This window comes from Chelon labrosus, assembly GCF_963514085.1.
Source record: "Chelon labrosus genome assembly, chromosome: 19".
NCBI classification, from domain to species: domain Eukaryota; kingdom Metazoa; phylum Chordata; class Actinopteri; order Mugiliformes; family Mugilidae; genus Chelon; species Chelon labrosus.
In genome coordinates, this window is record NC_140352.1 from 12,098,669 (window position 1) to 12,111,027 (window position 12,359).

The following is a 12,359-nucleotide window of genomic DNA, read 5'->3' on the forward strand; positions in this document are numbered from 1 at the left end:
TGTTAAAATGTCAAACTTAACATCGGAGATAACCATGTTTACAGCCTGGTATAAGTATATATATTAGTCTCTGTGGTTAATTTCTCCAGGATTTAAAACCTGTTTAAATGATATCAAGCCTAAAGGTTATTTAACAGTTGGGTGTCCTCAGGATTTTCTATGTCTGCCTAGGCCTCATCCTCCTGCCACCAGAATTTAGATGGAGTTTTGTTTTGTGGCAGCCACACTGAGCTTTAAAACTGCTGTTCAGGAATCCAACATGTGACGTGACTGAAGGTTTGTCCATCTTTATATAGAGTCAATGGGGATACTATTAGCCCGACCTACAGGCATCTCTAACCCTAAAGAACAATGCCAGTCTTTTCAGGCGCCTAATTCACCACAGAACAAATCTGCTTCCCAAAATGTCAAACTCATCCTTTAAAGGACTCCCTGGTAGTTGTCTTCTCAGTGGTATTTCCAGTGACAAATCTCTGTTGTTGACCTGTCACTCCTGCGTTGCTTTGTCGTCCATCCTGCAGTTTTTCCTCTCCGCTCCCGCAGTACGACAGCAGGTGATTGACTGTGATTGGTCGCCCTTTCTTTTTTTATTTTATTTTATTTTATTTTATTTTTCCCCACCACCACCTTGTTTTACGGTGACATCGCACCTTCCCCCTCTCTGTTCACTCACAACACCTGTGTTTGCTCTTCTCACCCACGTGTTGTTCCAGACTTGACGTAAAGTGGTTTGGATTGTGTTTAATCCTGTCGTTGTTTGGAGCCTGTAACGTATCTGGATGAGTTCATTTATGTTGGAAGATCTGGCTTAGTTTTTATGCTTTTTATTTCATTATTATGGAGTTAAATATATTGTTATTTGAGATAAATGTGACCACTTTGAATGTCTGACAGTGTGTGAGTGGATATTTACATCGGTCTTACTTTTTAAAGGTACAGTTCATGCATTATTTGGTCAAAAACTTCATGCAAACTAACATTTCAGTTGCCATATTGCATGGTGTGGGTCTGTGTGTGTGTATGTTTGTGTGAATTAAGATTTCCAGAACTACACTACTTTCTAATGTGGGTCAAACACAGGGTACAATGGAGGCTCCTGTGTCGGCATCTCGGCTGCCGAGCAAAACAGTCGGTAGATTTTTTTGTTCTCATCGAAGTTGCTTTTTTTTAAATCGCAGTCACAGCCGACACAGAAACCTCCCCTCACGTTTTTGTTCTTTCTTTACCTCTCTTTTTGCTCACACTTACATTGTCGGTGTTTTGAGGATCACAGCATGGGAAGCGACCTCACCTCAACTAAATCTCCTGTCTCTTCATCAGTACCGCTGTCCAGCAGAACACGTGTTTGACTTTTTATCCATTCCTTTTCTACATCTTCTCCTCTCCCTCTCTTTTTTCTTTAACTCCCATCGCCCTTGCGCTCTCTGCTTCACCGTGTCTCCGTCTGCCTATCACTCTTTGTCTCTTCCTCCTCTGTCCTCCTCTTTTGCTCGCCGCCAGGTTCCTGGTGAGCTTCATGGTCGACGCCAGGGGCGGCTCCATGAGAGGAAGTCGCCACAACGGCATGCGCATCATCATCCCGCCGAGAAAGTGCACGGCGCCCACCAGGATCACCTGCCGCCTGGTGAAGAAGCACAAGCTTGCATCGCCTCCTCCGATGGTGGAGGGAGAAGGCCTGGCCAGCAGACTGGTCGAGGTCGGCCCCGCAGGAGCTCAGTTCCTCGGGTAAGACTACTTGTTTTATTTATTCACCGATATCGTTTTTGCTTAAGTTCTCATTTTTTCTGCGCCTTTGTTCTTTGACTTGACACCTCCTTCCTTCTGCTTCGTGCCATCGCCATTTCCAACCAACCAGCTGCGTTTATATTTAGGAGTGTGAATGTTTGTGTGTAACTGCAGTTTGATTTGCTGCAGAAGTGATATTGTTGCAGCGGGCTGACCTTATAAGCGACTCGTGAAGCTGTGTTTCCCTTTAGGCAGCATCACTAATGGTTGAAAATGTGTGCTGATGCTTCAGTTTTTAATATGCTACGTGTTACACCCGTATATCAGTCAGAGTGTGAAGGATACATCCAGTTACAGTTAGTTTAAACTGCAGAATTTGGCCATACTATATTTAAAAAGTTTACTTAACAATATAAGTAGCATTTATAAAAGTGATGGAAGTTATATATTTAACATATTCTAGGGGTTCCTTTAATGGATACTCAGTGGTGTGGATACACGGAAAGACTGTTGCTCAGTTAATTTGGACAAATAATGAAAAACATATGTAGATATTGGCACTCAAGAAGAATATAAACGCACAAATCGAATTACAAACTGGAGTAAATCCTTAGATCAACTCTCAGCTTCCTCTGTGTCTTTTGGACGACTAACAGTGACTGACCTGCCGACCTGAGAGAGCGTACAACTGGAGCAGGTCGGCCATGAAGACGTTTAAACACAAATTAAAGAATGAATCCGAAAACGAACCGTTTAAACATAACGTGCTCTTGTTTTTTGGCGCCAGTTAAAAGTGGAGCAGCAAGATTTTGAACCAGCTGTAGTCGAGCAAGTGACAAAAAGCATGAATTAATATCTCAAATGATCGACCGTTTCTCTCTGAGTGGAATGAATCCATTCTTTCTAAGCAAGTTTGCGACATAGAATAAACATGAGGTGACGTGAGTAGTGTCCGAGAGGGACAGATACGTGGAGGTTGGCATCAAAGTCGACAAACATCTTGGTCGGCTTCTTCTGTTTGACATCTTCTTCTACTGTCAAATTCAACGCTGCACAGCAGGCATGTAAACACATAAACTATTTTATAACATGATTTTATTTAGTGTCTGTGTAAACAGTAAAGTTGGAACCTCTTCATCAGAAAGATCTTAGTCAAGTTGAAGAAAGTATGAACAGAAACCTGATCCAACACACTGAATAACATTTTCATATACTGTTATTACTGCCAAAACACACTTGTTCACATATGTTGAAGGTTTGGGGATTATTCATGAGTTAATAATCCCAAAAACCAAAAATACAATTGTTATAAAACAGAAAAAATAAATAGCACATTGCTCACGACTAGAAGAGAAGAATCTTATATGTACAAGCAACACAATATATTAAAACTAAATACTCCTACTACTTATAGTGATAATGTGTATGAGTTGTTGTCACTTCCTGGAAGAAATGATGTACAACTAGAGCTCCATAGTGTGTGCTTTTACTGACTCTGCGAGTGTGTGTTTTGTGTGTATGTGTGTTTCATTATCTTGCGGACGCAGTAAACTACATCTCCCCAGAAAGCTGCCAGCCCTTAATGAAGGCGAGAGCCTGGTTAGTCCCGTGCTACAGCTGGGACCCAGAGGAACTAGATTTGTTGGGTAGGAACCAAACATAGCACCCACTCCCTCCTCCTCCTCCTCCTCCTCCTCCTCCTCTTGCTCCCTGTACCTTCCACGTCCCCTCCCCCAAAAGAAAAGGACATGAGCGAGGCTGAATCATCATGCTGATGGATTCTTTTACCCATCTCCGTTGACTTTGGTTTGTCAGGATGCAGCGTTAACACGGTTGCCATGGTAGTTTTGGGAAGAAGTCCACCAGAGCAAAGAGGATTTGTTTTAGCCTCAGTAGCATCACAGGGGGAAAGACACAGAATATGGTTTTTGGAACATTTTAAAATTCTTCCTAAAACTACGCAGAATAGCTTGAAATCCATCACCGTTACTTTCATTTAGAGACCATCGTATTGTTTTATCTCAGAAGCTCTACGTGGGCCTCTGACGTCACTGAATGTGAAGGTTTTTATTGGCTGTTTGGACTTGGACTGCGCTTGTTGGGCATGAGCCTTTTCCTCCTCAAGCCAAGCATCATCCTGCTTTCCATGACTGCTGTTACTCCATGTTTAAGATCAGTTTTACCTCATCCCACACTATCGTTGTGTAATTAATTTCCAGAGCTACTGGTAGAAGGAGTTATAGTGATCCATACTGAAAGACAATATAGCATACAATTTAAGCTCAGCTGATGACAGAGCATAATGCATTAAAACATTGAGTCAGTGTTTTTTCATTATATCAGGATTATGTTTCACAGTCACACAGATTTTGAAGTAAATTCTGACATACATTTTTAATGGGGTTTTACTTATATTGAAAAGTGCTTTTTGGTGTATTTACACACCTATGATGGTGCAGAACTCCTCTTAATATGATGCAGTCCAGTAACTTTGACCAATTCAAACACTTCTGTAACAGTGTCAACAATAAATAAACACTATAGGCTTCTTAAAAGATCTTAAAAGTGGATTTTAAGTAAGGAAAGAAACAGACAGGTATTATTTAACCTCAGCAGACAGCCTGTTTGGACGTGTAGATGTATGTTTTAGTCCTGTTCCGGCAACATAAATAAACAGCCCAGTAACTGCTATGGGATTTGGATTCTTGATTGGTGCATGGAAACAAACTTTATTTTTTTTCCCCTGCAGAGCCCCGCCCACTTTAGGTCCTTCCAAAAATAGCTGAAAACTAAAGCGCGGTTCATACCTCTGTGGGGCATAGACGCAGCCTACGCCAGTGGGAGCCATTTATGCTTGTGCGTTTGTCATTCTGGCTCGCTCTGTAACAACGCCACCCAAATGCTCGTCGGCGCTGCGTCGTTGGCAACTTTCGCCGAAGACGAGTCGTTTGTATCTCTGAACCTCCTCACTTTCCTCGTTATGTTCCATCTTTATTGAGGGGATGGAGATGCAGCCTGAAATACTAAGCGGACCAATCACAGCTCTTGTGGTCTGTAGTTACATTTCCGGGGAGGTGCACGTCAGGCGTTAGGGTCTACGTAGGGTCTGGGCTGACAAACTGACGCAGAAGTATACGCCGCGCACAATAATTAACATGAACTTTTGGACCGACACAATCAGTTACGGAGAAGCTGGTTGCATGGCCATTTTCCAACTTTGCAGGAGGTATTTGAAGAGGTGGCTCACACTGTCAGCCATTGTAGACAGCTTGTTTGGTCTTTAGTGGTTCCTCGTGATTTGTTTTCTCATCAGTCCAAAATGCACTTAAAACAGAAGGATGTAGTGGAGATTTAGGAAAGAGAAACTGATGTCTTGTTGCAGAATTGTGTCATTTTTGCTTGTAGGAGCTGTAGAAGCAGCTGAATACAGGAAGCAAAGTCTCTATTGTGTATAAATGATAATGAATGATCTTATGCTTTTCTACCTATTCGTACTCAAAGAGCTTTAGAGTCAAAATTCAACATCTACCCAATTGTTCACACAAATGCACTCATTCATTTACCAGCACCAAGCAGTGGGAGCGACTCGGGTTTCAGTGTCTTGCTCACGGACACTTCAGCTTGTGGTCCATGTACCGGGGACCGGACCCTGGTTTATGGAGAACCCACTCTACCTATAACATATAACCAGTTAGTTAGTGTTGGATCTTGGCAAAGATCACTCTGCAAACCTGCCCAAAAAATGTGTCCACTTCCACCTGCAACCTCAGTTCATCTAAAACCATGCTAAAATAAGAACTAAAATAAGAAATAATAATGTAAAACAGTAATAGTATTTCTGTGGAACTCCATCTCTCACAATAAGAAACTGATTAAGAAAAAAGTATTTTCAAGAAATATCATCATATTGGGAGTCGACTTTTCATCAGGATTTTCAAGGAGGTGATCAATGAATATATTGATCACGTAGGTTGTTCATCTTTTCTGTCTTGTGTTGTTATCATGTCTTGTTGAAGTAAGGGCTGTGCAGCTTTCTCCTCCCTCCCCTCCATTGCATTTCATTTGTGTTGTGTCGAGTCACGTTCACTCTGAATGTCCCATCGACCTGCAGCACGGCCGAGACACTGTCATCAGCAGAGCACAGTTCATTCATACCTGTGTGCTTCTAGAAATGTTTGTTTTCCTCTGCAGCAGCTCAGTGTGTATTTATTAGTTCATACAGTTTATTTTTTGCCAGTGTTAACTGCTGGGAAGAGTCACCATTAATTTTCTACTCTCCTCTGAGCGGCTTTTTAAAGACAAATATAGAGTAGAAGTTTTATGTTTTGGTTTATTAGTCACTTATCATTGCAGTCAGAAATGAATGATTATTTCAACCATATTTCCATGACATGCACCTCACCAGGCCTGTAATAGTGGAGATCCCTCATTTTGGCTCCATGCGAGGCCACGAGAGAGAGCTGATCCTGCTGCGCAGTGAGAACGGAGAGACCTGGAAGGAGCATCTGTACGACTGCAAGACTGACGACCTCAACCAGCTCCTCAACGGCATGGATGAAGGTGAAGCACTGGGTTTAGCTTTTTGTGTTGCTTTGCTGATGTCCGTGACTCCACAGAGACGTACTGTGAACAATACAAATTGGAAATTTCATACTTAAGCCGAAGGGACTCCTTAGACGAGTTACAGTGGTGGACCACAGTGGGAGGTTACTGAACAAGGAAAGCTTGTATTGTTCTAAGAAACCATTGCTATTGAGCATTTATTCTGTCTTTTGCTTGGTTGTTAACAACACCAATTACTTCATAAGGTATATTTTTAAAGAACACCATTTGTGCAATCACAAAACAAATGAATAAAGATGATTATAGCAAGTAGGATGAAGATAATTAAAGTGGCTGCATGCGATTCAGTCTGAAGCTTGGAGAACCACACACTGACTTGTTTCTAAAGGTTTGGATAATAACTGATTTACGATTTCCAATCAAGCACGTGTTTATCTTTCGTGTAGAACTGGACAGTCCCGATGAGCTGGAGAGGAAGAGAATCTGCCGCATCATCACCAAGGACTTCCCACAATACTTTGCTGTAGTGTCTCGGATCAGACAAGAGACCAATCAGATGGGACCAGAGGGTGGGACTCTGTGCAGCCGCAGCGTGCCATTGGTTCAGGCTTCCTTCCCCGAAGGGGCGTTAACCAAGAAGATCAAGGTTGGGTTGCAGGTGAGTTGAGGGATTTGAAGTTTTCAATTTATCTGTCTTAACATTATCAACGTAGCACGTCACTCATCCATCTCCTCTTCTCTCGCCAGGCCCAGCCAGTGCCTGACGAGGCCGTGAAGAAGATCCTCGGTAACCGAGCAACCTTCAGCCCCATTGTTACCGTGGAGCCCAGAAGAAGGAAGTTCCACAAGCCCATCACCATGACAATCCCAATCCCGCCCCTCTCAGGGGAGGGGCTTACCAACGGCTACAAAGGAGACTCTACTCCCTGCCTCCGCCTCCTCTGTAGCATTACAGGTATGAGCTAGATGCTGTACTTTTGGAAAAGCAGGGACAATTTGGCCAATATTTTAAGAAGGTATTTATTCATGTATAGGTCAGTTTTGAGCCCGAGAAAGACATGCAACAAAGATGTAAGAGTTTAGTTTCACCTTTAAGCAGTAACAACCCGTATAGAAGGTGGCTGTTTTTAAGTTGGTTGTGTGTTTGGGGTTGTTTTGGGGCCAATCAAACATCTGCAACGTTTACTTTGACTTAAAACATGTCAGTGTAATCTAAGTCCAGGTTGTTTTCCTGTATGTAATACATGCCAAAGCATTAAATATTCATTTTTATCTGTGTGACTGTTTACCAGGTGGTACGTCACCAGCACAGTGGGAAGACATCACCGGCACAACCCCTCTCACGTTCGTCAACGACTGCGTCTCCTTCACGACTAATGTTTCTGCCAGGTGAGACACAACATATGTGCTACTCACGGTGTTACAGAGAACCTCCTCTGAAACGGTTAGTGTCATTCCCTCAATTATTTTCTATTTATCAGTGACTGAAATGTTCATTTGCCACCCATGCAGGTTCTGGCTAGCCGACTGCCACCAGATCCCAGAGACGGTAGGCCTGGCCATGCAGCTGTACAGGGAGCTGATCTGCGTGCCCTACATGGCCAAGTTTGTTGTGTTTGCCAAGATGAACGACCCAGTGGAGTCCAAGCTGAGGTGCTTCTGTATGACGGACGACAAGGTGGACAAAACCCTGGAGCAGCAGGAGAACTTTGAGGAGGTGGCCAGAAGCAAAGACATAGAGGTACGCAGTCGTATGTGGATTAGTCTACTCAATATTTGTTTTACTGCTGCTGTATCATCCACTAGCAGTACTTTACATCCTTGCTAAAACGGACATGGCAAGAACACATCCAGGTGTTTGGACTGCACTTGGTCAGATGTGTACTTTGAATTAGGACACTACTTTGGCAGAGTCTAATCACGCAAATTAAAGGAACGCCCTGGTATTCCTCAGGCCCCTTTAGCTGTGCTTTGCCATGCTTGGCTGATTATGGTAATTAAACCCATGCATAAGCCAAAGACACTTGCGCTCCCTCTGCAAGGCCAGTGGAGGTGCAACCTCTGGTACTAGGGGACATTGGAAATACAGATGGTCCCCAGATGTGCCAAAATTGCCCATTTGGAGAGCTTACCTAAACCTGGCTTATACTAAAAGCTCTCTAAAACTTCTAAAGCTTTTCAGCATCAGTCTTGGTACAGGTACTTCTACTGTGTTCTATCTTCATTTTCTCTGACCCAGTAACATATAATCTGATCTGTATGCCTCTGTAGTAAACTTAGAAGTGAAGAACATTTATCATGAGACATAAATTGTACAAATAAACTCTGTAGATGCTCAGATATACTCAGATTTTAAATTTTCAAGCAGGAGGCGCAGGTTTTAAGAGGTTAATTTTGTAGCAGTATATTTTAAAAACTGCTACATAGATACATGCTATGTGATATGTGCTGCAGATCGTATTGTAAACTGTGTTCTGCTAGATAAACTGTTCAATAGCTGCAGTTCAAGATTATCCCAAGCATCTTTTTCTAAATTGTGTTCTATAAAATAAAACACAACAGTTTACTACGTTATAAATGTTTGTATTTCACACCGAGCAAGCCAGTTTCAAACTTGTCGAGATAAATTGCTAATTCTCTCAACTTTCATTTAGTTGATTATGAGTGTTGTCTTCACTTCAGGTTCTGGAGGGACGGCCCATCTATGTGGACTGCTACGGAAACCTGGCTCCTCTGACCAAAGCTGGTCAGCAGTTAGTTCTGAACTTCTACGCCTTCAAGGAGAACCGTTTGCCTTTCTGTGTCAAGGTACCCTAGCATACAGCACACTCCGTCATCATTATCACCTCCCGCTCAGGCTGGAACGTGGAGCGGGAAACTCTATAAATCAGTGTCACAAAACTTTATTTTTATAAGTTACTAAAATTACGCTCCAGATGAGACAAAAACTTAGAGTTCTATCCTCCTCTGCTCCTCCGACCAATCAATTCTAGTTTCATATAGAGTCAACGTACAACCCAGTTCCCTTTCCCGCTGCTAAATAGCCTCGTCTCATTGATCTACCCATTAACTCTCCATAATCGATCCTATTGCGTCACGTGCTGCTCTGTTAATGTTTAAAGGATATGCATTAGATCAGACACTACCTTATCACAACACCACCTATATTTAGGACTAAAGAATGAAGGCAAAATTAAATGTCATCCTAGTTGAAGTTTTCTGTTGAATTTCAAATAGACTTTGCGGGCTGTACAAGATGCAGTAAGTTCAAACTTTCTGGAGCTTCAGACATTAAATTTCAGACATTAATGAATTAATGAGTGCAGAAATGTGTGAAAAAATGATCGGGAAACACAGTTGCAGAGAAGCAAGCAAAAAAAAACTTCCTGAGTGCACCATGTTAATAATAACCCTATAAAAGAAAAGAGTACATAAAGAAGCGATCTTCTCTCTTCAGGTTAGAGATCCCAGTCAGGAGCCATGTGGCCGTCTGACTTTCCTGAAAGAGTGTAAGACCATGAAAGGCATTCCACAAACGGCTGTGTGCAACCTGAACATCACACTTCCTGCGGTGAAAAAGGTAAGGCAGTGTGAACTCACCATTCTCCGTTGTCACGTCCATAACCATATTCATGGTCAGGGTTATTTTAGGCCCCACCAGTAACACTGAAAGATAAAAAGACAGAGAAAGACTTTGGCCAAACTGCCGCCACTGTGTCTTTTATCTGTTTCAAGCTTCTCTCTATGTATATCGGTTACCTATGCAGTGGATTCTTCTCATTGGCTGTTTCATTATGTTCCTACCTCCTTCTTGATTTGGATGACATGCTTTTTGGCTGAGGGCTTCTGCGCAAAACAGTTTTTAGATAAGCAGGCTGGCTTTTCGTGGCTTGACTTCTTTTGCCGTCTCTGCTGCTGAATGTTGGCGCTTTACTTTTTTGTGTGCGTGTGTTTGTTTGGGTTTTTTTTTTTTTTTTGCTTCGTTTGCCAAAGTCGCTTCTCTTCTGCGTTGGAGCTTCTGTCAATCACTCCTTTTTCACACCCTGATGTTTCTTTTCCCCCCCTGCTTTCCATTATGTTACTCCCCCCTGTTTCTGCAATGCATCTTGGGAACCAGGAAATGGAGTCAGATGCCGAGGATGAGGTAAACCACACCCTCCCCACCATGTGCTTTCCTCTGCGCTAGATCTATAGCGGCCCCGCTCTGCTCTTCATAGCCTTATCTTTTTCGCTTTTACATGGGCAATACAAGCTTTCCACATCCAAAGCAACATTTAGCAGCTCAGTTTTTGCATGATATACAGTAAATATGAAAAATTACTTGCTTCATGTTCTTATCCCCTGCGCTCTACGGTATGTGACACAAGTGACTATGGAGGTCACTTGTCCTTAAGTCAAGGTTTAACAAATTTGAATCTAAAGTTTGTGATTCATCATGAGTAACTCAAGCTAATTTGATTAGCTTGGCATAGTAACCCTTACTGTAAGTCATAGTACCAATATTGACAGTGCAGTGAATACTCTTTAAGGAGAATTTGCAGTTCTGCAATTAAATATGGACTTTTTTATGCAGACTACAGGGTTTGCTTTAATTTGACATTACAGGGTCCTAATGCTGCTCCGCTGGCAGCACTATTGACTGTAGGGTGACCTAGAACTGATAGGTTTTTGTCTTGTTTGCTATTGTTGCAGACTGAAAAGCCAGAACGACGTCATACCTTTGCATCCCTAGCCTTACGTAAGCGCTACAGCTATCTGGCCGAGCCTGCACTGAGTGAGTTTGACATCTTCACTAACAAAAACTTTGATGAATATAATAATGCCAAGATTCGTAGTTAAGGTAGTTGATTAACACTTTTAATTAACCTGTAAAATGCGTGATCAATATTTAGACAGATGTGACTTACCCAATGTAATAAATACATATTTCTCATCCTACATACATACACTGTCCACATGCTTGTTATCAACATGGTACATATTTTTCTGCATGGGTCAATGAGTGGTTTTTAAGTTTCTGTGCCATGCTTGCCCACGTTGTGAGTTGTACCTCTTCTGGGTTTGTTTGGTTGATTTCCACTGCTGAGTTTTACAAGTCTGAATGCACCAAAATTTTTCTTTGACTTACCGACATAACAGGCATTTTGGAAGTAGGTCAAAGTAAAATTTTATTTGTATTACATTTGTCCCCTCGGAGTTTAAAGCTCTTTTTGGCTTTGTGATGATGTAGCAGCTTTATGTGGGACAACAATGCATGTTAGAGGTCTTGAGTTTGGCTTTCTTTCAAGTGTTTCAGTTTTTCACAATTTCTGCTTGTCACCGATTGGATGCTGCATGACAAAATGGGCCAAAACTTTAGTTTGGGAGGACATTTTCTCATCTTTTGTTTTCTAAACAAAAAAAAAGGACCTTGGTTCTGTTGTATCGTAGCGTCTAAATTGTCTTTGAGGAATTTGTCATATCATTTTTTTTTGGACCAAACAGATAAAAGGCACTTTAAAAGCGGATTGAGATTAGAGTCAGAATCCATATGCTGGTATTTGAACATCTGAAGTCCAAAGAGAGAAGTTGTTTTTGTGTTAACCCAGGTGCATTTGTCGTGCCATTTTCCGTTGTCAGCTGTTAGTCTACACCATTGTCTTTGGAAGTTTACTTTGCTGCGTTTTGTGCTTTGTTCAGTTTTTTCCTTATGTTGTTTTTGCTGTTGTTGTTGTTTGTGTCATCGTCCAATCCTGAATCACACAGGAACACATCTGTTTCTTTTAATAACCCCATCCATCTTAAGTCAATACTCAAATATATTACCTCAGCACATAAAACTGCTGTTTTTCCTTCCTTAATACTAGGATTGCATCACTGACCAACTCTTCCTCCTCTGGTCTCTCCTTTCACATTTTTGTTCGTCCCTTTTCTTCCCCTACATAATTTTCTGTTATCTTTACTATTCTACATTCTTTCGATTGTTTTTCGTTTTGTTTTTTTGCCATTCCTTCTTCATCATTATTTCTATAAATTCACCTGAAGAAACTGCAGTCGAGCGAAGCACAACCGCAAGAACACTGCCTGCTGGT

The 12,359-nt window shown here is 41.9% G+C and overlaps 1 protein-coding gene across 2 annotated transcripts in view; it reads left to right on the forward strand.

Annotated features, from left to right (window-relative positions):
- LOC311503952 (ankyrin-1-like) overlaps positions 1–12,359 on the forward strand; it is a 76,834-nt gene that overhangs the window by 42,834 nt on the left and 21,641 nt on the right. For both annotated transcript variants that reach the window (XM_084566878.1, XM_084566877.1), the window contains 9 exons: positions 1,501–1,725; positions 6,131–6,285; positions 6,735–6,946; positions 7,036–7,243; positions 7,581–7,677; positions 7,801–8,029; positions 8,971–9,096; positions 9,746–9,868; positions 10,981–11,062. In XM_084566878.1, coding sequence (XP_084423004.1) covers positions 1,501–1,725; positions 6,131–6,285; positions 6,735–6,946; positions 7,036–7,243; positions 7,581–7,677; positions 7,801–8,029; positions 8,971–9,096; positions 9,746–9,868; positions 10,981–11,062 — 1,457 coding nt within the window. The remainder of the gene's footprint in view (positions 1–1,500; positions 1,726–6,130; positions 6,286–6,734; positions 6,947–7,035; positions 7,244–7,580; positions 7,678–7,800; positions 8,030–8,970; positions 9,097–9,745; positions 9,869–10,980; positions 11,063–12,359) is intronic.